This window comes from Phodopus roborovskii, unplaced genomic scaffold (genome assembly GCF_943737965.1).
Source record: "Phodopus roborovskii unplaced genomic scaffold, PHOROB, whole genome shotgun sequence".
NCBI lineage: Eukaryota > Metazoa > Chordata > Mammalia > Rodentia > Cricetidae > Phodopus > Phodopus roborovskii.
The window spans coordinates 1067462-1094262 of NW_026126443.1; the positions used below are offsets into that span (position 1 = coordinate 1067462).

Here is a 26801-nt window from a genome sequence, read left to right on the forward strand (position 1 = left end):
TATTAATATCTGCAGGCCCCTGCTCTGTCTGTACAAGTGCCCCTTTCTTGTAAAAAGCCCTGTTTCTTTCTAGTCAAGGAGAACTCTGGGCCAGAAGTTGGACAACATGCTACCCTTACTGCTGGGTCTGTTTTGACTTCTATCTTCTGTATTTTTCTCTGTGGCTTTTGAAATTCAATTTTGTTCTGGCTGCATTAGAATAGGGATGCAATTAGATTTATTCATGCATGGTCTCTGTGAGTTTTAGCATGTTATTTGACAGCAAGTTTTGCAAAGGAATACTTTGCAAAAGAACTGCTTCAGACAGCATCCTTCATCCTCTCACTCCTGCCTACCTCAGCTGTTCTGAAACCTTGCTTTGGGTCTTTACATTACCTTTTACTTTTGCCATCAGCAACCTTCAGTCCTCTCCTACTGCAGTGTTCCTGCTTCTCTACCCTGCTTATTGCCTTTGCTAGGTCAAGATAACCATTCTCTTCCTGTGTATCACATTTCTAATTCTTTCTGGGCTTTTCTGTTTCTGTGATTGAGTATGATTAAGGCTGAAACTTAGGGAGGAATAAAGGGAACTAGCTGTATTTTGCACACTTTCTAAAACTCATAGGTCTTCAAGCACACTAATAAGATTGTACAACAGTCTCTCCAAGGAAGGGCTGTGTTGTTGATGTAAATGAATTTGAGGATGAATTTGCTGAGTAAATTATTATTTTTTATAAGATAACATGAACTATTATTTCATGTTGGACTGAAAAGTGTCCACAACAAGCATTCAAGGGAAAATAATTCCTCATTAGTTTTTTCATTCATCTACCCAACTTGCATTCTTATCAATAAGTATTAACTTAATAATAAACATTTTCTCCTGAATTTTAGGTGCCCCATAACTGTCTATATAGATTTAGCTATTTTCAGGCCATTAGGGCAACCTAATTGAATATTCCTTAAAATGTGCCTTATGAATGGCTTAGTTCATTGTTAAGTTCTAAGTGCCAAAGAGTTAAATCCAGGCTGAGTATGGGTGGGTAAAGACTGCCAGTGTGGGAAATCTAGGTAGATGAAAACAAACTTAAACAAATCAGAGGTATAGAGGGAAAGTAGGTAGACAGAAGCAGAGGCCCTTTGCCATCACTGTTGGGAGAAGCCTGGTTTCATAGACTGTGGTGATGTTATATATGTGCAGGTTGGTCCAGCATAAAGAGCTAACGACTTAGCTCTAAATGCAGTGTAGTCTGGCATTCTCCTGATTGTGATTGACAGCTAACTACAATCATTGTGGGTGTCACCAAGTCCTCCTCAGGCATGAAGTTGAATCTAAAGATACAGACAGTTGGAGGATTGAAGCTGAACTAAAAGGAAGGAACAGCGAGGTCTATATAATTGAGGGATATCTGTTAATCCCAGGGTAGGGCTTTCTGCCCTCTGGCCTCTCCTATCCCCATGTCTAAGAAAGCTTCCCGAGGTGTGTAGTACTATAGATGTGGGCTACAATCCCAGGACAGATGGACTCATTTGGGGCAGGTAGTTGTACTGTTGAATACATTACAGTTGAAAAATGAGTAATTGTAGGGCATTTTCCTGGTATTCATTTCTCCAATTGTTCCAAAGGATTTTTATAGGGAAAAATTGGTTATCTTGATAGTCTACTTTAAACTGAAAAAGTCATTGTGATGCTTTGAATGATAGTGGCTCCAATAGACTCTTATATTTTAATGCTAGTTACCAGAGAGCAAAAGTCTTTGAATGGATTAGAAGGATTAGGAGATATGGCCGTGTGGAGGAAGTTTGTCACTGGGGGTGAGCTTTAAGATGTCAAAAGTCCATGCCAGGCCCATTCTCTGTCTTTTGGCCTGATGGGGAGGCAGCTCTTAGCTACTTCTCCAGCACCATGTATGCCACTGTGCTCCTCATCACTGTGCTGCTTCCTGCCATGGTGATGATGGACTAAGCCCCCGAAACTAAGCAAGCCCCCAGTTAAATGCTTTCATATATAAGTTGCCTTGGTCATGGTGTCTCTTCACAGCAACAGAACAGTGATGAAGACAGCCATAGTGTTGCAGTATCCAATGCACAGAAAATATATCTTCCTGAGGTCTGTAATCACTTGGCCTGTGGACATAGCAATAATGCTAGCAGAGTCCTCCCTCAGTCCAAGGGAAAGGAACGCTTTACCCTCTGCTGTAGCCTATAAAGATGTAAAAGTTGGTGATAGGATTTTGTGCAGTGGCTTATCTGCTAGCATGGATTGTTTCAAGGAAGAATGGAAGGCAGACAGAAGTATTGCTAAGGTGTCAAGAATACAGGCAAGTTGGGTAGTATTGACGATGGCGCTTGCTTCTGTGGCTAAGGAGAAAACTTGACTGAAAGGAGCTTTGCTGTTGTAAAAATGAAAATTCAGTGAACACTAAGGGAGATCTGTTCTCTGAGAACACTATCATAGGAACAAGAGTACTAAACTGTTTTGCTGGAAAGCTGAGAATTAGCTTGGGAAAAACAGGATTGGTGTTTCTGTTTTCCAGTCATTTCATTGTATCCTCCTTTTAACACAATGAAGTAGGAATACTGTTGTCCTCATGTAGCAGATGAGAGTACTTAGCCCAAGACCGTACCAGGGCAGTGCTGGGATCTGATCACAGAGTATCCTATTCTAGCTTTTGTGTTCCAGTTTTATATTGGAAAATAGTGACCTTCCAAGTGTGTGAAATGGGAGGCTGTAAAGGTGGTTCAGTGTTAAGAGCATGTACTGCTCTTACATAGGACCTGAATTTGGTTCCCAGCACCCTTAGCAGGTAGCTCACAACCTCATGTAATTCCAACTCCAAGAGATCTGATACCCTCTTCTGTATTCTATATTTTATTTAGTATAAAACTCAAGACCATAGGTTCTTTCACAGCTCACAAGCCCCCAGCTGCTTCCTATTAGCACTATTGATATTCTTTCCCTGCCCAACATGCACCTTCTCTCTGCCAGGTCTTTTGTGGTGGCTCTTTATTCCAAGATTCACCACCACTATGTTGACATCCCTAACATTCCTAAAATTGTCCTTTTTCAGTTTTCTTTTGAATCTGTCACACAAATACAGCCAAAGCTCCCAAACTTGAGTAAACACTAGATCATCTGCAAAGTTTCTGGAAACACATGGTTGGGCCCCGCCACAGGTTTTTCATGTGGCGGTCCTGAAATGAAAGTAAGTGTGTGTGTGTGTGTGTGTGTGTGTGTGTGTGTGTGTGTGTGTGTGTAACTAAATAAAGTTGATCTTGATGAGATCCTGGTTCCAGGGTAAGGACAGAGTTCTTGTGCCTGAGGTGTCAGAGCAGAGCTCACTAGTGACACTGAGGTAATTTCATACATTAGAGAGGAGAGTAGCAGTCCCCAGCCACACCATTCATCCCTCAGGAATTCCAGGAGTCATGATCACTGCTGCTGTTGTTGCTGTTTTAGGTAGACTGCTGTATTAGTTGATCTGCACTATCTTCACTTGACCTATATTTTATTTAGTATAAAACTCAAGACCATAGGTTCTTTCATTACTCCCTATTGCATATCAGAAGTGCAAAGATTTCATGCTGGATCACATTGCATTGTAGTCTCATTCGTACAAAAGTACAATTTGTATTTGTTGGATGAAAGGCATTTTACTCCTGAAGTAAATTTGACTTAACCAGAATCTCCAAAGAAGATAAGTTATGGACTTTGTTTGAATTTGTTTTCCTTTTTTGCTATCAAACCCAACATGACATGTAAATGCTTATTTGAATTTTTTTTTTTCCTCCTACAAAGTAGGTTCATTTGGAGAATAATATGTTTGTATGTTTGAATGAATTCCAGTGTGAGGTGCTTTTTGCTATGAAGGAACCACCCTTTTATTACCCAATCATTAAGTCCCCCTCTTTTTTCGTGAAAGTGAATTTGTACTTTCGATGTGGTTTATCAGATGCTATTAATGAACCACTATTAAGACTGCAAGGCTGCAGTACCCGGGGCCTGATTACAGGAATTAAAATAGTGTGTGTTGGCTTCCCACTGCTCCCCAGCAGGACCTCTCACTCATAATTCCTTTGCATCCAGTCTCAGCAGGAGAAGATTGACAGCATTGCAGACCATGTCAACAGTGCCGCTGTGAATGTTGAAGAGGGAACCAAAAACTTGGGGAAGGTAAGATTCTGCTCCTGCTGACAAATCAATGGTACTCCGGCTCCCAGGATTCTCCAGTATTAACCCAATTGATCTGCTCTCTTCAGTGCTGAGGGAACCAGCAATTAAGGAAATAAGGAAGAAATGACACATAGGTAGTGTAAGAAATCAATGGCTGTAATATTCTACTCCCAGATTCATTCTATCATGAGATTTTATTTTCCCCAAAGAGAATGAACTGTGGTCTCACTCTAGGGCATTTGGTTGTTATGAAGGAATACTGCAGAGGCCTAGGGAGAAGAGAGAGCGGTCCATTAATCCAGGCAGAGCAAAAGCGAGACTGCAGCAGCACTCGGGGAGTGTGACCATCTATTATCCATATGATGTGATTTTCAGCCCAGGTGCCTAGTGTGGAATAACCCCTGTGCTGAATCAAAGCTTTGGTGGGAGCCAGTGGCTGCTGAAACTGTTTAAATAAAGCCAGCCAGATAGTGGATTGATTGTTTTGCAAGTAAAATCAATTTGTAGCTGTCCACTAACCTCTCTTAGTTCTGTGGTTTGGAGCAATGGCAGTACCTGTGGAATACACAAGCGCATACACACACACACACACACACACACACACACACACACACACACCAACCAAGAATAATCTCTGAGGTTAATTATGAACCCAGAGTTAAAGAGGCATTGCCAGGAGTAATGAGAGGAAAACGCACATCACCACAGGCAGATTTTCTCAACTCAGTTTCTAAATTGAATTTTTTTTTTCCTTTACAGGCTGCAAAATACAAGCTGGCAGCTCTGCCTGTGGCAGGTGCACTCATTGGAGGAGTGGTGGGGGGTCCCATCGGCCTCCTTGCAGGCTTCAAAGTGGCAGGAATTGCAGCTGCACTTGGTGGTGGGGTGTTGGGCTTCACAGGTGGAAAATTGATACAAAGAAGGAAACAGAAAATGATGGAGAAGCTCACTTCCAGCTGTCCAGATCTCCCTAGCCAAAGTGACAAAAAATGCAGTTAAAGCCCAAGCCTCCAACTGGTGCCAGTGCATCCATCCTAAGGAGCACCTTGCTGCTGTTGAAGGCTCAGCTGTTGGAACAGTGTCGGGAAGAGGCTCGCCATGTCCATGTGGTGTTGAACCACCAGTATTGGATGTATTTGTTTGCTGGCTGTTAATGGAGATGTTAGAGGGGGAGGATCCTGGGCTGAGGGTGTGTGATGTCTGTCAGGTCCAGTTTAAAGACTGCCAAAGAGCAAACGTTCTGCCTGGAAATGTGAAAACTGAACCTGTAACTCTAAGGATCTAAGAAGTGTAGAAATGTATCGGGCACATGAGAGTCAGTGTATTTGTAGATGATTTCCTCCTATAGGGAGAGACAGGTGAGTTGAGGAGTCTTTCTGTCTGGTAGGTATGTTGTCACCTAACAAGGGGCACAGGTGAACTACTTCTGTACTTGGGGGCTGGTTGTACTTGGGCCATCTATATTTTCTGGTGAAGGAAACCAATACTATAAAATGGACAGAGAAGCCCACTTTCTCTTTACAGCCTGTTCATTGTGACATGGGTATCTTTTCTGAAGTCTCCCCTGCCTTTCCAGTAAGGAGCACAGAGTCTATGTGCTGGACCTACTAACCCAGCCACCAAGCCACTTGCAGCTGCTGATTCTGAAGGCTCTCTGCTTCTAGGGGGAATTCTACCCGTGTTGGGAGGATTTTTTTCATAGTCTTCCCTTTTATATCACTTTCCATCTCTAGCTATCCCAAACCTGTCATCTCTTAAGTTGAAAAAAGAAAATTTAAGTATTTCCAACATTTTTGGGCCAAGGGGAGTGCAAGATCATATCATGGGGTTCTTCAGAGCTTCCAGGGGCTGACACGCCTGCCTCAAAGGGTCCAGACCCTTTGAGAAGGAGCTTTCTACCTCACTTCTGTCACTGCTGCCCTTCCCATGGCATCTCCTGTCCTTCACTTTCACTGCTGCTGCCCCCCCCTCCAGTGCTCACACTTAACTTCCCTCACATTCTAGATGGCCAAGATTCAGACCTGATGAAAGATCTGTGGTGTTAGCCCAATAGTTGACATGGACAGTAGCCATAGTCCAGTCCGGCTCCATGTCTGCCTCAAACAAAAAGATTTGAAGCTTAGAGGAAAGGAATTTAAGATGTCAGACAGCTTCACTCTGCATCTTAACACATTTGAGCCACCGTGTGATTGCTGGGAATTGAACTCAGGACCTTTGGAAGAGCAGCCATCTGAGCCTCTGAGCCATCATTCCAACCCCATCTAACACATTTGAAATAGGAAGAAGCCTCTGGTCGCCTCATTTTTCAATCTCTCCTGAGGAGAAAGCACAGTCAGCTAGAGCATGGGAGCATGGGTTCAAGGATGGAAGGGTTTATCACTTAGCATCTTTTAAGAGCTGTGTTGATGCCTGACCTCTCTTGATCACTACCTTCCCCTCTATGTCACAAGACCCTTCCTTCCATGCTTTGAGTCTTACTGATGCACTCTATGAAACAAAGCAGTACATCGTATTAAATTATTGGGAAGTCTCAATTATTTGTTATCTGCTGACTCAAGACTTTATACTTAAAAAAAAAAAAAGTACTTTGAGTGTCAGATTCTGCATCATTGTCTGACACTGGGAACCAAGTATTTGGAGTAATCACTTTAACTTCATCCTTTTCTGTTTCTTGGTGTTCTTTAAGTTGGGTCTGTCAAACCTGAGCAGGAGGCAGAACTCATCCAGATTCTTTTTAAATTTTGTTTTGTTTTTCAAGATGTTTTCTCCTATGTAGCCGTGGTTGTCCTGGAACTCACTCTATAGACCAAGTGAGCCTTGAACTCAGAGATCTACCTGCCTCTGCCTTGGAGTGCTGGGATCAAAAGTGTGTGTCACCATCGCCTGACTAAAGCAAGATCCTTGAACCTCCATTATGGATAATTCTGATACAGCCAGCCCAGCCTACTTAGCTGGAATTAGAAGAATAAGCAAAGTTGTTTCATTGTTTAATCTGTGTTCTACTTCATCTTCCTCATTGCTTAGTGCTCATTCTGCCCATCCCAAAAGGGTCACTCTGTCAGTGTGCCATAATAGCCACAGCACAAAGGATTTAAAAGAACTGGGATGAGGCTTGTATTAGAAATACACATCTGGATTTTGCATTTTTATTGAGCCACTGTGAGACCTGTTGATATGCTCATGAACTGTCAGTATTGGGCTTTTGACTCTACCCGTCTGAATGCTTAAGTTACAGTCTTCTTTAAAATTTTTATGCTTTAAAGTTACTTAGAAATTGTACCTCATTTCCCCACAATAGAAGCAAATAGCCAACTTTCTGTGGAAATTGCATAGAGGTGTTTAATCAACTATAAATGATATAAAGTACTTAAAAGTATAAATTAGTCAATATGACACAGAAGTGATCTTAAAATTGAACGTAATATGCCCCATTGTGTCAAGTTAAATTTATCTTCTCTATGATTCATGTCTTACTTTTATTTCCACCAGTTAAAAAGGACCACTTTAATTAAGGTCATAAAATTTGTAGAGACTCGTTTCAGTAATGGCAGTACTCCCAAAGACTTTTTTATGTTATAGTCTGAGAATTTCTCTGAAATTTTGGTGTAACCCACAATAAAACATGTATTAAAATTGAATACACACACACACACACACACGATGATTATCATTGTGTAATAAATTTTTATGTTTTGTTTTTCAACATACTAATTTCAACCCCAAACCAATCTCAGTCAACAAATAGATTGCCACCCTCAGTTTTCAGAAAATACCTTTTGCTAAGGAGAACTGGTGCTTCTCAAGCAGTTAGTTAGGCATTTCACCAGGCATTTATGGAGAGGGTAACTGGGCCTCAGAGGAATTAAGTAATGTGTAGAGTCATTCAATTCCAAAGGAGGAAGTGGAGATGGGACTGGGTATGGTGATGCTCAGTCTGTCTGGGATATGCTGTGCTGCCTCTCCCAAAGCCTGAGACTATAAGGCCAGCTGTGAACCATACTGGTCATTTTCTTCTGTCTTCTGGTTCCTCATCTGTGCCCAAGGCTGCTCTTAATTGTGGCCATGGCAGAACACAGCACTGTACTGTTCCTCAAGTATAAAATAAAGAGCACCACTGTCCTGCCCACCCTCTACCCACTGCTTTATACCATAGGTTATGATCATTGTTTAAAGTTTTTTATAAAATTAAAAATAAACATTAGTACTTTAAAAACATATCTCTCATAGCTTTTAGAATCAATTAAACATTACCCTTTAAATGGTGCCGCTGGGGTGCTGTTGACACTTAGGCTATTTCTGAACATCTGCTCTTGGATTTGCCACCAAAGAATTGCACATCAAATAAGAAAAGCCGCAGACCTTTCTGTTTTCCCAGACCTTTGTGACCCTGCTTTCTTCCCATGTCGATTTTGTATGTTTTGTTGACATGACTGTCCTACCTCACACATGGAAGCCAGGGATCTAACACGCCTAGAAAGTGAGCATGCTGAAGCTGCCTAACACTGGCCATACTTCTGGAGCAAGGACTGGGTTACCCTGAAACTTCTGCATGGCCACAAATGTCCTTCTGCCTGTCTGTCTCTCATGTTCTGTTTTTTTTTTTTTTTTTTTTTTTTTTTTTTTTTGCAGCATGAGAACAGGGTGCTGGTAACACTGTTCACAAGAAGTTTTGAGGCTGAACCACAGATACCTCGTACACAGTATTTCCTTCCAGTAAAGCCCAGAAGCCAAACTAATTTTTGAGTTGTTAATAAGCAAAGACATTTCTGAGAAGAGACTCCAGAAACCCTTCATTGATAGATAGCAACTGTATTCTGGGCATAGGAGGAAAAACATTGGCCAAGGTCCACCTTGTTCATGCAATACTTTCTCTCCAGATTACAGTGTGGCTGTGCTGCTCACATGCTTACAGTTATCTGACGACATTCCCAAATAGTTGGAGGTCTCATGAGGCAAGGCTGCTTCCTTTCTGACCCAGTCATAAAACATTCAGATTCTGTTTGTGTGCCGAGTTCTGCTGTTTTGTTTTCTGAAGTAGGGTTTTACTGGTAGCCTAGGCTGGCTTTGAGTTTGCAATCCCGCTGCCATCACCCAAGTGCTGTAATGTAAGCATCTGACTCTGTTTTACAACTGTTATTAACTCTTGTGTTTCTAGCAAATGGTTCTATTTGGGTTCATAAGTTTGACACCCTCTCATTAAAAAACTTCTTGAGTGTTCTAAATAGTAGTAAGAGAGTTAGGTATTTACATTGCTACCTTCAAAGAAATTAATTCGTGACAAAAATATGTATTTCAATACATACATTGAAATAAAAATATAGACGTGCCAAAGGCAAATGACTTGTTCAAGATCACAAAGCTACTTTGTGTACCATCTGAGGGAATGATCTGGAGTATGGGGGGGGATCCTTCATGTGTTTTAAGTTTTTGTTATGCCATGTCAAGTTGCCTGCTGAAGATTGGGTCTCAGCACAATTTCAGTGGTTCAAATCAGGCAAAAATGGACAGCAATGCTCTTAGGGGAAATTAGATTCAATTTCTTAACCTTCCAAACAGGGTCGTTCTCACCACTTGTGCCTTTGTAGCCAAAGCACAAGGATCCCCCTTTCACAGCAAGTGGAGCTCTATCAGCTCCTGTCAGCTCCTTGCAACCTTGTTTGAGCAAGACATTTAGTAGTTTGCTTTTTGCACACACTTCTTATCTGTTTGAGATTTCCCTCTTAATGTTAATTACTAAATTGTGTTACTTAGGTCTCACTAACTAAACCTCTGAAAGGAGTTTTCCACATTATTGAACTATAGGTGTTGGCAAGGTAAGGACAAGGAAAGACAAGGATTTCTGCAAAATTTAGTTCTTCCTGAATTGGTTTGTAATTTATTATGTTGCTGAGTGGTGCTTGAATAAGGAAATACGCAATAAAATTCACCCATTTAACAAACATTAAGCTGATTTCCTGTTGTGTGTTGAATGTGTCATATACAAACCTGTAGATTCTATGATACTGAGCCATGCAGTTACCTAAAATGGAAATGCCACACCAAAACATTTTAACTATCAGGAAGAGGTTGGACAAAGTAGTATAGGTCTCAATGAAGGAGTAACTGGAAACGAATAGGAAGTAGAGCTCAGGGTTTGAGCAGTAGGAAAGGAATAATATGTGTGATAGAAGAGGGGCTGTGTTTCAAGTGAGTGAGGAATTCCATGAAACAAAATGACATAGGAAAACTCAGAGTTAATAACAAGAAAACAAGGAATTGCATGTATGACTTAACAATGAAGCTGGTTGGAGGAAACAGATGAGAGTGGATATATATATATATATATATATATATATATATATATATGTATATATATATATACACACACACACACACACACACAATATATATATAATAATTGTTTACTCTAGAACAGCAGTTCTCAACTTTCCTAATGTGGTGAGCCCCAACCATAAAATTTTCCTTGCTACTTCATAACTAATTGTGCTACAGTTATGAATTGTAAATATCTGTGTTTTCTGATGGACTTAGGTGGCCCCTGTGAAAGGGTCCCATTAGTTGCCGTAAACATCCTCCATACTGGCTGGAGCTTTTGGTATATTTAGTGTAGTTGCCTTCCTTTCTCACCTCTCATTTGTGAGATTTCCCCCTATTCAATACTGAATGCTTATTTTATGATGATTACTCATTCCATATACATTATCGGAAACCATAGAGAAAAGCCATGGAATTTACCTTTTAGTGCCCAGGACATCCAATCTAGTTTGCCATGGTCATATTTTCTGACAGATACTTTCTTTTTTATTTATTTTATATAACCAAGTCCATTTAAATGAAAACAAACATTTATAGACAATATCTGGGAGTTTGGGCGTCATTCTTTCCAAACTACTTCCTGCTGGTAAGGGGCGCTCTGACAGATAATTTTACCTGTGGGTTTTTTCAGAGTTGAAATTGTCTCTTTAGTGGGTAGTAGTAGAATCTCTCTGATTAGACTGGAAACTTAATTTGGGATGTGATCATACATTTGCATCTTCAAATATATATATTTGGTGTGAAATATAGTGATGAGAAAAGAGAACAATTGAGTGGCAAGGCCATAGCATTTGAGTCCTAACTTTGGAGGCATGTAATAGAATGTACAATAGCTAGGACATAGCCAGTCTGTGTGTAATAACCACTTTTGCCCATTAAGAGGTCTGCAAGACTCACAAGAAGAAATATGGGAAATACATGGAGTAATTGAATGTCAGGAAGATTCCGGAATCAGGAGGTGAAGACATTTCTCTCTCAGATTAAAAGTTCTGACCAGGAAGAAAGGTCCTGAATCTCCATTACAGCAAATGTTCCTAGGGATTTTTGTTTTGTTTAAATCTACTATTTTACAGTTGGATTGTGGGATTAGTAGATGTCTATATTAGTTACTTCCCTTGTTGCTGAGACACATAACAAAAGTTCTTGAAACTGGTTTATTTTGCCCAGTTTCAGGAGCTTGAGGCAGCTGTTGGCATTGAACCTGCAGCTGGGAAGTGATGAATGCTGGTGCTCAGGGCTCTCCTTTTTATGTGGTCCAGAACCCATGACCATGGAATGGTCTGTCCAGATTAACCTCATTTAGAAATTCCCTCACAGACATGTCCCAAAGGCTTGATTCTGTGTCTTTGGTGATTCTAGATATTAATTATCACAGGGCCTAAGAGATTTACAGTTTCATGGACTAGTATTGAAATGTGAGGTAGCTGAAGGAGAGAAAAAGTTTTGTTGGGCAAGCAGAGAATGGAATTAGGCTGATGCTAAAGTTCATACACTTATCCCACCAAACAGTCGCTCTTGATAGGAATGGAAAATGGCACTACAGTTGCCTTTTCTCTCTGAGTCTTACTCATAAAAGATTACTGTCACTGGGTAGGGTGGGGGTCAATAGCTCAACATATTCTTACAGACCTTTCCTTTGATACTTCCTTACCTATGACACAGGGTGACCTTAAGTGATAAAAATAATTACATATGTTAAATACCCAGAATGGTGGTTGAGTCAGACTAACTATAACTATTAGTGACTACAGTTAACATTTACTATTATTTTCTCCAGTATAGTGGTTTGAGTGAAAATAGCTCTCATAGACTCATAGGGAGTGGCATTATTGCTGTGGTGTTGTTGGAGGAGGCTAGGTTTTGAGGTTTTAGAAGGTCAAGCCAGTTCCAGTGTCTCTTTTTGCTGTCCACTGATCTGGATGTAGAACTCTCAGCTACTTCTCCAGCAAGATGTTTGCTTGTACCCCACCATTCTTGCCATGACAGTAACAGACTAAACCTCTGAACTGTAAGCCAGCCCCAATTAAATGTTTTCCTTTGTAAGAGTTGCTGTGGTCATGGTGTCTCTTCAGCAATGAAACCCATGTGCATTAATGTGAAAGTATGGTGTACTTATAAGAATAGTGAATGCAATATTAGGTGACAATAAAATGAGATGAGAAAATTATTGAATTTGAAGAGTAAGTTGATATACTCTCCTCTAGACAAATGGTGATAACATGTTATGAATACTTAAAATTTTTATTTTAGCATGCAAAGTAATACGTTTCCTTATGGCATTTCCACACATACTTGGTTTTGATTGACCTTCCCCCACACCTTCCCCTTCCACTCCTGGTATTACTCTTCTGCACTCCTCTCTCTTAAGAGTTCTTTACAACCTACCTCCAACCCTATGGCCTTTTCCTAGTTTCCTGGCTTCTGCCCTCACTCACTCTCTCACAGATACACATACCTAAAAACTAGGAGCTAAGATCTGCGTGTGAGAGAACATAGTTGTACTTACAAACCTGGATTACCTCACTTAAAAAAAAAAATCTGTTTTCCTGCAAAGTACAGAATTTCATTTTTCTTTACAGCTGAATAAAATTCCATTGTGATGTACCCCATTTTAATTACCCATTCATGTTTTGATGAACATCAAAGCTGATTCCATTTCCTTGCTACAGTGAACGAAGTAGCAACTAACATAGAGAGGCAAGTATCTCTGAAGTACAATCCATGGTCCTTTGGGCACATACCTAGTAGTATTGCAGAGCTAAACAGTAGTTCTACTTTAGCTCTTTGAAGAATGGCTGCACCAGTTTACTGTTGCCACTAACACCTAATAAGGGCTCTTCTTTCCACACTCCTTTGCCAGCATCTGTCCTTTGTTCTTCTGATGGTTATTTCAGAGAAGTTTTAATTTGCATTTCCCTGAAAGCTGAATACTAAACACTTAAAAATAATTACTAGTCATTTGTATTTATTCTGAAAACTCCATGGTCTCCTTAGCCCATTTTCTTTTGACTTAAAGACATGGCCTGTCTTAAATCAGAATATCAGATTCATTTTGATGCCCCCTTTCCCTGTTGTGTAGCGAGTGATGCCATGTTTGGCTTTCTTTCCTGGGTAGTGGTTAGAGCAAGAAAAAGCACCAATCTTCCAAAATGAGTTTATTCCTAAGTTTACCATAGGGCACCAAGAGTAGACATAACCTTCCTCTGTCGCAGCTGTCATTAAATACACAGGGTCCATTATATAAGGGCTAGTGGATGATCTTTGATACAAATGGATGAGTTTGGAGAAACAATGGTCCATAAATACCAGTAAGAAACAGAAACAGCAACCTCTAATAATAACAACTTTCCTGGAGAAGAGGACCCTAACATGGGTAAAAGTGTGGCTTTTCTGTGCCTAGTCTAAGGTGGTTCTGTTTTCTGTGGCTCAGATCATAGCAGGTATATGCAATTATAGCCAACTTTTTACTATTTTGTCTCTTCAACTTTTAGCTTCATAATGGGAGGAGCACAATTTATTAAATGCTGAATCTTTAGCCTGGAAACAGTAGTTCATAAACCTATTGTTTATCATGGCAGTTTTGTCTACTAACTCGTTGCCTAAAAGATAGTTGACTACAGTGGAGTCAGATCTGACTTACAGAAAATGTGGAGTTAGGAGAAAACCCACAGTACCCAAGACCATTGTCAAGACAGCAACCACTCTGATATTTATACTTCTCTAGCTTGGTGGGCACTGTGAACCTTTATTTTTTGGCAGCCTTTGGAGCTCAAAGGTATCTCAGCAGGTAGGACCAGAGGTGACGGATTCATTTGTAGGATATTTGCAATTGACAAAGCAGATAACTGAGATAGAGATTTGTTATCAGAATCCATTCCAACTATAGGGACAATTTCTTGTCTTTGTCACCTGTTTGTTTGCTTGTTCTGTACTTTAGCTTTTCTGTTTCCCATCAGAGATATGCCAAATTCCTCTAGTGTATCAAGTGGCTGGAATAGAAAGATACCTCTCCTACTTTCCTTATAACCTATATGCACACAGAAGAACACAGGAGAGCCATCATGGACTCCCAACTGTGAGTAACCTAGAATGCATAAAAGACTATGGGAATACAGATGCATCTTAGCTTGCTTTCTATTGCTGCGATAAAATACCAAAACCAAAAATCAGCATGGGTAAGCAAAGAGTTTTAGCTTAAGTTTATAGTCAATTATGAGGGGAACCTGAGGCAGGAACTCAATCAGAAGCAATGAAGGAGTGGTGCTTACTAGATTGCTTTCTTCTACAACCCGTGGACCACCTACTCAAGGGTGGTATCACCCACAGTGGGCTGAACCCTCCATCAATCATTAACCAAGAAAGCTTCACAGGCTTGCCTACAGGCCAATCTGATAGAGGTGTTTCCTCAGTTGAAGTTCTTCTTCCCAGATGACTCTAACTTGTGTAAAAAGGCTAACCAGAACAACTTGTCCTACACATAAACCAGGTGGACTTTGCTAGACAAGGGGTGTGTGTCGGGGTGGTGGGGGCAGGGTGAGACTTAAGAGAAGAAACTTGAAGCAGCACTATTATTCCTGGGTCCTCCATGGTGTAAGGACAGTTCCACCTTCCCAGTGTTCTTGACAGTACCTGGACGCATCAACTGAAGGCTGGCTTTAAGTTATCTGCACATGACCTTACTGGTTCCCATTCTGAATCAAGTCAAGCACAGTGACATGATCTGGAAAGTAACATTACACCTGGAAAAGCCAGTGGCTCTGGTCATCTAGATTCCAAGTAAAACATTCATAATACAGTATTTATGAAAATAGCAAAAGTCTCAAATTATATTTTACAAATATAGTTTTATTACCTGGAAATACATACAAAATTTCACACACAGGTAAAAAAATTGCTAAGCAGAGGTACTAGCAAACTTTTAATGAATACATAAGTTATTATGGCCAGCAGTGACCCTGGAGTAGCTTTTCCTCAGCCCCTCGCCAGCTCTGAGAATTACCTAAATCTTCCCCAGCACAGACAACTGCATTTCATCTTGTTCATGACTTTATCCAGAAAATCAGTTAAATCACATGAACCACAATCATTTTGAAAACTGGAATACTGTGTCCAGTTAACTGTGAATTCTGGTTTCTCAGACTGTCGCAATAGTTAAATAGGGAGTGCTGCTCTGTGATATAGGGTACAGGCCAGAACCTTAAAATAATTTAAGGTGGCGTGTGTGTGTGCGTGCGTGTGTGTGTGTGCGTGCGCACGCGCGCACTTAAATTTTAATGTCCTTTTACTTTTGGCCAAGCCAGACTATATCTGTCAAAGAAATAGGGTTGAATTGTTCTGGTTTTACTGATTATCAATCCATTACACATTCTTTTTGCCTTGACACATTTTTTTTTTTTTTAAAGGTTTTTGGCAACAATTAGCACTTTCTCTCGAGTTCATTCTGAGCATTCCCATTTCAGAGACTGTTTTGTATCTCATGCTCCTTGGTAGCTTTTATCGTGCCAGCTACCCTTCGTTTTGCACAAGACCCCTAACCAACTGACTTCATCAGTAAGCTCTGCTATAGACACTTCAGATGATCATTCATTTAAACCTGTCATGCCTGTGTGCACAAGCATGCACATGTACATGGAGTCCAGAGGACGGTGGATGTCCTGTTTCATCATCCTGATGGAGGAGCAGAAAGTCCGGCTTCTGGATGACCATTCTTCAGTGCAACCTGGCACCCTTTCTAGTTCTAGCTGAGAAGCCTAGGGCTCAGTACAGACTGAGTACAGTAAGGCCACTTCTGTAGCACTGACATTGTTTGTGTGGAATGGTACAGTCTGAGACCTGCTTCTGCAGTATAGTGTAAATCCCATACTTGGTATCCTGAGCCATTGCTCACTTTACCCAGCCTCCACTGAGGTAGCTTTCCTACAAGTACTCTTTCCCGGTACATCATGCTATTTCACGTTATCATACCCATGACAAATCCTACATCTTTTCCGGTGTTTATTTTTTAAAACCCCAGCATAATGTTCTAAATGGAATTTTTGGAAATCAGTGCTTCTATGCCAGGCACATTCCTTTTCTTTTTCTTTCCTTTTTTTTTTTTTTTTTTGAGACAGGAATTCTATGTATTGCGTTGGGTATTGTCCTGGAACTAGCTCTGTAGACCAGGCTTGCTGCAAACTCACATAGATCTGCCTGCTTCTACCTCCCGAGTGCTGGGATTAAGGGCATGTGCCACCAACACCCAGCACATTACCTCTATTTCCTCCTATGTTTAATCTGGAATAGTTTGTCACAGTGATAGTTCATATGGTCATTGACATGACAAACTATAAGCAACTCTAAGTAAAATGCTACATCACCAACAACCCGAGTAACTCAATTGGTATCTGTTCCAGCACAATTTCCTCAATCCTAATCAATCCTTGGGACAGACAATGCTAACCCTTCAAATATCTAGACTGCTCTCACCATGTTTTCTCTAAGAAAAAGTCGTTTTTGTTTTTTGAGACAGGGTTACACTGTGTAGCCCCGGCTGTTCTGGAACTCGCTCTGTAGGCCAGACTGGCGTTGAACTCACAGAGATCCACCTGCCCCTGCTTCCTGAGTGCCGAGTATCTCCATGCCTGTCTAAAAACAGTCTCTATGCTTATGTTTTAAAACACTGCCCTAATTTCTCTTCATGGAGTGCACTTGAACTCGTGAAGAACTCATCAAGTACTGTTGCGTGCTGAGGACTTTCCATGGTATAAAAATTACTCAATGTTCACTACCACTGTCCTTAAAGGCTTCAGCATCCAGAAGACAATGGCAGTGGCAGGCAAAGCCCAAGTCCTGATCTGCAGGAATGCTATATAACACACCAAGTCTTCACTTTACACCGCCCCTCTGCTCTGTCACTTTAGGCCACACTGAAGCTGTGCTCCTTGTGACCCTTTTTCTAATAACTATTCTCAGCAAGCTGTCTGCAGCCCAATGTTTGAGTGGTATCTTTCAGACCTAATTACAGTGTCACAATTTATTACAGCTAATTTTTGTTGTTGGTGGTGTTGTTGTTTTGATCTTATATGTGAGCTTGCTATATACCTGTGGGTTTTCATCCTGAATCCCTCAGATCTGGTCAGTCTCATCACTGACAACAACTGTGATCACACTCAGGACACTGACTAAAAGCAATAAAGTGACAGAATAAATGCTAGCTTCTAGAAAGCTCTGTCCTAGTTTTCCAGTCACAATCTGGTGAAATATTCTAAACATGCCTCTTATAACCTCATTAATATTTATTATTCTGAATAAAACTACAGAAACTATGGACAAAGTCATGCATAATTAAGAACTGGAAGCTGATTTTTAAAAATAACAGCTATTAAATATCCATTATAAATATTCATTTTATTTTAAAAGGATTGGAAGATGTTACATATATCACATACTACATAAAATGGCACATGTCAACCAAACTGGGACTGACTTATATCCCAAGGATACATGATCCTTGGCCTATAGCACCATACCAGGCCCCGAGGAAAGCCAAATTTGAGCCTGTCTGACCTCTGGTCCTGGGATTCCTGATATAATGTGGAGGGTCCTCTCCCTCTGCTTTTGCCCCTGGCAGCACTGAGGCCTGGCAGGGATCTTCTGACTGCATACTGCAGGTATGGGGAATCAGGGAAGCTAGAGGGTGAGACCCTCTAATAATTCACAACAGTTGAAAATGGGAGAAGAATTTAAAACATTACGTCCCTTAACATCTCTGTCTTTGATCTACAGAACTATAACAAAACTACAAAAGACAGGTGGCGGTTTACAATAATTGAAATACAGTTTCTCTTTGAAAATGGAAATTTCTAGACAAAAAGAGCTTTGAAAGTTTCTAGATCAACACTAGTAACCTGCTCCACTGGTATCTCTACTTTGCTGATTTCAGGGTTAATTCATTCAAAGTTTTAAATGCCATCCGTATGCCGGTTTCTCAAACACAGAAATTTAATAATACTGCCATTTCTTTTTTCTTAATTCATAAGAAGAATTTCTGCCAACTGCTCTAGCTTATGGCTCTCCTCCTCTTCAGAGTATGCTTAAGTTACACATTAGGAATCTGAGAAGAACCACTATGGAATTTTCATAAGCAATGCCCAACCAATCAGTACAACAGAGTATAGTGTGAAAATTTTAATTTATTCCCTTCCCAAGTCTCTAGAATATATACCCCCTAACTTTTAGAACTGTGATAATAAAAATACCAATAGGTCGTGTGAAAAGGAAACAAGGAAGAAAGCATACAGCACACAGGAACTGGGCAGGATTCTCTTGCCTTTGCAGTGGTAGTGCGAGTTAACGGCATGTTGCTGGCAATGCCACCTTCCATTTGCATTAGAAAAACTGTGCAGGACAGATTGAAAGTGGAGATAGGCCTCCACTGGTTTTATGTTTTTTCATCCCTAGCAGATTTTTAAAAAAGAGGCTGTATTAAATGACAATGCATTTGAGTCAGGGGGAAGAAAAAAAAATTAAAAACCCAAAACTTCTTTCAGTTTATTCAAAATAAAAATACACATAGAATTATGAAAATATAGGTTTGCTATTTCCACCACAGAAGCCAATGCTGCTGTTGAAAGGCTTGCAGTGTTCTTGAGTTCTTACAGCTCATCACGATCCCTCAATAAAGTATACCTATACTCGCTGGGTGCCAGCTTCTGGAAGGAGCTCTCTGGAGGACTGCTCGCTACATCTTGGTCTTGCTACAAAAGAAAAAAAAAAAAAAAAGACTCTTTGTACTAAATTGTTTTATGGAGTTACCATACTTTATATTAGATGACTGGCAGTGGCCTTATAATTACTTGCTTATTAATAAGTAAGAGAAACAGTGCATACCAAAGTCAAGAGTTAGGTTTGTTATCTTGTTTCCTCACATAAATGCCTCTCCTCTGCTCAGAGCATTGCCGCCACAGGACCACTGACTCCGGGCCTGTCATGGTTACTGACAAAAAACACCAAACACCCAGTGCTTCCTCATGAACCCGATAGAGGCACACAACCTCATGTGGTCCTAACCCTTCACTTTTACAAATGATGCTAAGAAGGACTGCCTAAAATGATCCCTACTCTGTTAATAATGCTGCTATTTATCAACTATCTTGATGCCAGAAACCAGTGAAACTTAGCTGTAATAAACCTCTGTGATAGTTATATGCCAAGTGGACAAAATACAGGGAAAGGATCAAATGACTCCATCAATTCTGAGAGAAGCAGCACAGTCTGCACTTTGCTTTCACACTGCGAGCATCTCAAGAGCAAGCTCAGGACTGTCCCTACAGCGGCCATCACATTGCGCATGGAAGACATTCTAACACAAAGTAGCATGCGCCCATTTACAGAAGGTGGCAGGTGCCTATACCTATTTGCCTTTGCCAGGCTCCACTTCCTCAGTAAGTACTTTCTGCTGAAATACATACTATACTATTTTCTGTTAAAATTATATTACTATAAACATGTATCGTATCTTGTACCCAGTTGGTTTTAGTACAAAAATATAAATAAAACACTGTCTAAGCAAGAAAGTGAAACACATCAGGACACTACAATATGACAAACAGATGTTTTTCCTCAGTGTATAGAGCAGTGGTTCTCAACCTGTGGGTTGCCACCTCTTAGGGGTCAAATGCCCCTTTCACAGAGATCACCTGAAACCATCCTGCAGATCAGATCCATAACAGTAGCAAAATTACAGTTGTGAAGTAGCAAAGTGGCTAAGGGTCACCACAACACAACTCGAGGGAACTATATTAAGAGGTTGCATCAGCATTAGGAAAGTTGAGAACATTGATAAAAGGTAAGGAGCAGGTTTTGTGGGCTGAAGAAAATAATAACCTTTGGACTAGTGAAATCCCCTCCCCCTCAGTAGTAGCTTAATGATCATTTTTCAAATAAAGCATATTATCAGTTTCCTAAGAGAACTCCTAACTTTGAACCTAATCTGTCTTCCAAATAAGGTAGGGAACATTTAGCTTTTTTTTTTTTTTTTCTTTGATAAACAGAAGTTCTTTGGACAAAGTGGCATACTCAAATCATGGCAAGGAATTTAATGTATATCATCTGCCTTTAGTTTCATGATATAAATAACCAAATCAACATGCAAATTTAGGATTCTTGCAAAAAGGAGGAACATAAAAACTACTTATAATAAAGTTTACAAAGTAGAAATAATAAAATTCTCAGGCTTTGAAATCTATTCTGAGAATCTACCTAATTCATCAATCTATATAGTAATATTTCAACTGAGAACTTATGTGAATAAAACTAATATAATTTTATTATATTTAATGAATAGTTGTTAAGCATTCAAATATCAAATGGGAAAGCTGTACTGAGTCCAAAGTTCTGAGCATTATCAATATCAATAAATATAGCATCTGTGATGGTTCTTAGGATGCAAGAAGGAAATTAACAAACCATTCCCTTTCTTTATAGTGAGGGTACATGTCTAGACACAAGAGCAAGCTGGAATAAGCACTGGAACCCATTGATATGTCTGTTCATCTTCTCCCAAGTCTTACTTCTTCTATCTGAAGCCAAAGTATTTAGCCCTGTATAGCCATTTTAGACCAGCCAAGTTTAGATGATTGAGAAATTAGATACAACAATCTACAAGTTTTCTGGAAACCTAACATAGTAACTTTAAAGGAGCATAACTTGAATATGTTGTAGTCAGTTCAGGATTTCTACAGAGGTATCATGAGCTGAAACTCTAGCTCAGGTCTCCTGTGAGGCTACCTCAACAGAAGATTCTCCCCTGGTAAACACGTAAGTCCTACCTCTCCTGGGGCTGTATCAGTTGGGTCAGGTCCATGATGGAATTCTCTGTGCAGTTTTCCAGAATGTAGGTCAAATACAAACTGTTTAAGTTTTCCAGGAATTCTAAAAACAAAAGCAAATAATTATTTACCTTCAATTGCCAAAAATGGCTGACCTCTAATAACTTCTTAGTGCTCTAAAGAAATTCTTTACTATACGCCACCAATCCTACCACAACTACTATAGGCAGCTAGATAGTAATCTGGGGTTCTAATATTTTAGTTTTTATTTTATATATGTTTGTGTGAGTGTGTACATGTATTACTGCACTAGTACGTAGTGTATGCAGAGGCCAGAAGAGGTATCAGATTCCCTGGAACTGGAATTACATATGGTTGGGAGCCATTAGGTAGGTGCTAGAAACCAACCGGTGATGGGAGATGTCATTCTGTAAATGTTTCTCATACTGGTTAATGAATAAAGCACTATTGGCCAATAGGAAAGAAATATAGGAGGGACTAGGAGACAAGGAAGAGAGAGGAAGTAGTAGGGGAGTCAGCATAGGGAGACTGGGGAGAGCAGAACACCGGTCCCACTCTCCAGTAAGATGAGATCACGTGGAAATACTTAGATTAATAGAAATGGGTTAATACTTCAGACAGAGCTAGCCGATACCAACAGCATTATATCAAATACAGTGTCTCAGTGTGTTATTGGGGGCTGGAGCCGCTGTGGGTCCAGACTGGCGGCAGGAAAAACTACTCTTACAAACCGGGTCCTCTGCAAAAGGCTCTTAATTGCTGAACTACTTCCCCAGCCCCTATGTTCTAATCATTGTATTTGTCCCATAGACATTTTTCTATACTTACCATTAACAAAGGTGATGCTATCAAGGTGCTGTATCCCAGATGTGTTTTTCTATCCTATGTAGTGTGTGTGTGTGTGTGTGTGAATTCATATACTTTTACCAGCACAGAGCATTAGTAAGCACCACTCAGTGTCTCAGCATTTGAACCCAGCATGAGCTTGTGGATCCTGTACCCCGATAGAGTCCTCTTTTGACATGGTCCAGAATGTGCTGAGCAAAGCAGACTTACAAAGCAGGCCTTCTTCAGAATTATTTCCTTAACTTTTATCCAATAAAGTAGGAATAAATGACACATAGAAGGCCAATCCATTTTTGCCATTCATTGATTTGCATTCTAAAGTCTTTGCTAACACGATTTTTTTTTTTTAAACTGAGTTGACTGCTAACAGAGTTTTAATTTACATTTCTTGAGAAACTGAATGTTTTCCTTTCATTGCTTACTTTATCCTCTGTGCATATAAACTATCTGCCTTTTTTGGAAATTTTGGTACTTCAGAAGACTCATTATATACTTCAAATAGAAACCTTTTTTTTTCTTTCTATTACAAAAACTAAAATGTACTTCCGCACATACTTTTGTTCCTTGGGTACAACAGGCTGACTTTTAATATTTTTGTTTTGTTTTCACATTAAAGAATAGCTAGTCTGTTTTAATATTAAGTTTCTATTTTTTTCTCTTTAAATTCTATCCTGAGGTCTGAAGTGCTGTTTTGGTATTTTTTTTTCCCCCTTCGATAACTCCCACTGAGCTGTAACAACCAATAACTTCATTGTACACCATGCTGGCTCCCCACTAGCTCCAATGCAATAGAGACCAGCAGGTGCCAAATGCACAGTTTACAAATATAAATGACTGTCAGGTTGCAGTATTGACAGAATGCCTTGCAAAGGTTCTCTGGTGCAAAAGTAATTGCACATACACCAGAGATAAACACTGAGAGAAGATCAATTTACATCGCTTCTGACATCATCTTCTGTTCACCACAGCAACGTGCTAAAGTATAAAATTCAAGCCACAGACTCCAAATGTTCTAGCACACCTGAGATAATGCTGCTGGTTTGTCTACAAGCTCCTAAAGGCCATCAGAACTACTGCTAGTCAAGGAATACCTTATGATTGAGTTAATCCTAAATATGACAAACTGGGAATACTCAAGAAAGGCTTTACTCTGATCAGAATTTTCCCCTTGTCATAAGACGAGGGAAGAATCAAAGCATAAAGCAAAGGCCAAGGAGGAGGGTAGACTTGGATGACATTAGAAGCAGGTGAATTATGGAAGAATTTTTAGCCAGCATGCGTTCAGAAAGCATCCATCATTATTAGGAGACAATCAGTGAAAGAGCAATAAATTGTTAGAGTAGACAGCATGGCAACCTCCAAGAAGACAGGCACAATAAATAAATCCTATTTTTCATTCCAGGCTATAATTTTCCTAATTGGAACACCAAGTGTAAAGCACTAAGTCTCTTCCACCCTCTAAACTTCTTGCTTACAATGATTTATTTTTAGACATAGTGAAACATATACACACAAAAACTAAATTGTGACCACCCTCTGACAAGTGCACAAGGTAGGAACTATGTTTATTTTCGAAGACTGATACATAATAGATAATTACTTACAAAAACCAGACAAACAAAACCCTTAAGTTCTATAACTTGTTTTGTTGTTTCTGAGGCAGTCTCAGCATGTATCTGGGCTGGTCACAAACTCACAGATCTGTTTGCTCTGCCTACTAGTAAATGCTGAATTACTGTTGAGCCATGGCACACAGCTTAAGTTCCTTAAGTTTGTTTTCCTGTTTTGTTTTTGAGACAGGGTTTCTCTATGTAACCCTGGCTGCTTTGGAACTCACTCAGTAGACCAGGCTGGCCTCAAACTCAGAGCTCCACCTGTCTCTGCTTCTAGAGAGCTGGGATTAAAGGCGTGTGCCACCACTGGCTAAGTTTTAACAAATGCACAGCATCTTCTTACCACTGCAAACCAGCTAAGATCTCCAGCATCTCTCTGCAGTTGAACCTTCCTTTCCTCTTAATTCCTGGCAACCACTCGCATGTTTGCTAATCTTATCCATACATACATTAATAACATGTCCTCATAAGAATGGCTTTTTCATCTCAATATACATTTGACATTCACTCACCTTATACGTCTATTTATTGCCAAATACTATTCCACTGAGGAATATAGAAGTCTATTCATTTATCTCATTGAGGACATCTGGATTCTGTCAGGATTTTGGTGATCAGAAACAATAAATACTATGACAAATATGTGCACAGACTTTTGTGTGAACTTTATTTTCTAGGACAGACATTGGGTCAGATGCTACACATATGCTTAACTTACAAAGAAACTGTCGAACAGTCTATCAGTGTGCCACTGAGACTGCAGCTGATCCACATGCGTGTGAAGGCAGGTACTGCTGCTAATTCACCTCTGGCAGTTGAAGGACATGAACCAGCATCTTACTGGGATGCTAACTTGCATTTCTTGACTGTATAATGACCATGAGCAACTTGCTCATGTGCTAACTGGCCATCTCCGTATCTTGCTTAAGTTTTAACACTATCATTCACTGAACAAAGGTTTATAACTTGATGAAAAACAATCTATGTTTTAAGTGCTTTTGATGCTCTTAGAACTGTGTCTCCCCTGACTGTTAAGGATTTTCTTGCTACTTGTTTTCTACTTAGATCTATGATGAATTCTAAGTAAATTTTCCACGAGAGGGGAAATCTTTCTCAGTATGAAGATGTTCAGTTGGCTCAGCTGTGGTAGTCTGAAAGAAAATGGTTCCCATAGAAAGTGGCACTATTAGGAGGTGTGGCCTTGTCGGGAGTAGGGATGGCCTTGTTGGAGGAGGTGTGTCACTGTGGGAGCTGGTCGCCTTCAAGGTCTCCTATGCTTAAAATGTGCCTAGTTGCTTCTGCGGCCTACAGATCATGATATAGAGCTCTCACCTCCTCCAGCACCATGTCTCCCTGGTCACTGCCATTATGATACTCGGCATGGTGCAATACGCATGTATTCCCAGGCAGGAATACCATAAACTCTAGCCAACACTGGACAAGAGCACCCTCCATTAAGATTAAAAAAGGAGAAAGGCAGCATTTGCCCAGCACACAGGAAGCCTAGGCTCAACTATGAGTCTCACAAGAAAGAGCAGAACACAGGAGAGAGGGGGAAAGGAAAGTGCTGGCTCCACCAATAACCTTGTTCTCCTGCACTTCCAACTTCACATGGGAAGGACCCTAGATAAGATTACAGATTCTCAGAACATACTTTAGTGGTAACCGGGCAATATTTATTCATCTTTCTGAATTCTTTGAACTACGATCCTGTTCTAGCTTACACCTTCCAAGATTAGATGGCTCATTTGTTAAGAGAACAGTTCTAGACTGAAGTAGTATATTTTAAGGTGTGTGACTTCTGTTTATGCTGCATTTGCTTAACTCTGTGAGGCTGTGTTACTGTTCCTGTCTAAAACACTTGGTAGTCCTAATAAAGAGCTGAGCAGCCAATAGAGAGGCAGGAGCAAGGATAGGCGGGGCTGGCAAGCAGAGAGTATAAAACAGAAGGAGAAACAAAAAAGAGGAAGAGCAAGAAGAGAACAGAGAGAGGAGGGTGTCAGGGGACAGCCACCCAGCCAGCCACAGAGTAAGAAGGAAAGTAAGAAATACAGAAGAAAGGAAAAAAGCCCAGAGAGAAAAGGGAGATAGGATAACTTAAGTAAAGCTGGAAAGAAAAGAAGCCAAGATAAGGTGAGGCATTCATAAGACTCTGTGTGATTTATATGGGATCTGGGTGGCAAGCCCCTTAAAAAGGTCAAAGAGCCAAAAGAGTATAAAGCATTTCAAACTATACTAGACAGCTCTGTAGTAGTGGATAGCCTAATTTTTAGTGGTCTGGTGTTTGGGGAGAAATGACATGGAGCCCAGACTAGGGACTTCATCATCATCAGTTTAATCTACTCCATTTGGGGCATGTATGACAGTAAGAAACAAAAGTCTGCAAGGAATGTCCCATAATCTGTCTACCTGCTGCTTTCCTCCTTGTCACCTGAAACCTCAGACAGTTTAGAAAAATAGTTCATTAAGTACTGTTTTAAAGACAACTCGTTTTCTACATGTATTTATATAAGTACATGTGTTTGCAGGTGCCCACAGAGGTAGAAGAAAGCACCAGATCACCTGGAGCTGAAGTTACGGACAGTTTGGAGGCAACTGTCATGGATTCTGAGACTTAAACTCAGGTTCTCTGGAAGAAAAAGCAGCGAGTGCTCTTAACCACTGAGCCATCTCTCCAGCCCCAAAGACACTTAGGTTTTCTTCAATCCTTTAACAATTTCATATCACTTTCCTCAGTCTGCAGAACAGCACAGTGTTATTTTCTGTGTCTTGAAAATACCCCTACTCTTCCATCTTTATATAAAATCTTTTCCTTTCAAACTGACAGAAAGCCAACCTAAGCAGAATACAAAAAGCCAAGGCTCTCAAGAGCTGTGATCTAATTTTGTAGCTCTTCAAGTACTAGCATTTCCACTGTTTACAGTTACCCGGAATGTCACTTTTTGTATTTAGTACTGTGAGCTGGGACTCTAGGGCCCAATAGATTTGATATGAATCCTAGTTTTGCCACTGGTTATCTGTGTGGCCTTGCAAGTCATTTTACTT

The 26801-nt window shown here is 40.2% G+C and overlaps 3 protein-coding genes across 4 annotated transcripts in view; 1 reads left to right on the forward strand and 2 right to left on the reverse strand.

Annotated features, from left to right (window-relative positions):
* The window catches only part of Stx17 (syntaxin 17), a 41213-nt gene extending 35550 nt beyond the window's left edge, over positions 1-5663 (forward strand). For both annotated transcript variants that reach the window (XM_051187786.1, XM_051187787.1), the window contains 2 exons: positions 4067-4153; positions 4913-5663. In XM_051187786.1, coding sequence (XP_051043743.1) covers positions 4067-4153; positions 4913-5152 — 327 coding nt within the window. In that variant the 3' untranslated portion in view covers positions 5153-5663. The remainder of the gene's footprint in view (positions 1-4066; positions 4154-4912) is intronic.
* LOC127224676 (bile acid-CoA:amino acid N-acyltransferase) overlaps positions 1-26801 on the reverse strand; it is a 1166658-nt gene that overhangs the window by 8900 nt on the left and 1130957 nt on the right. The gene's annotated exons all lie outside the window — the stretch shown is intronic.
* Positions 18973-26801, reverse strand: part of Erp44 (endoplasmic reticulum protein 44) — a 91611-nt gene continuing 83782 nt past the window's right edge. Inside the window, exons 11-12 of the mRNA XM_051187778.1 lie at positions 21277-21379; positions 18973-19203 (exon numbers count right to left, since the gene is read on the reverse strand). Coding sequence (XP_051043735.1) covers positions 19102-19203; positions 21277-21379 — 205 coding nt within the window. The 3' untranslated portion in view covers positions 18973-19101. The remainder of the gene's footprint in view (positions 19204-21276; positions 21380-26801) is intronic.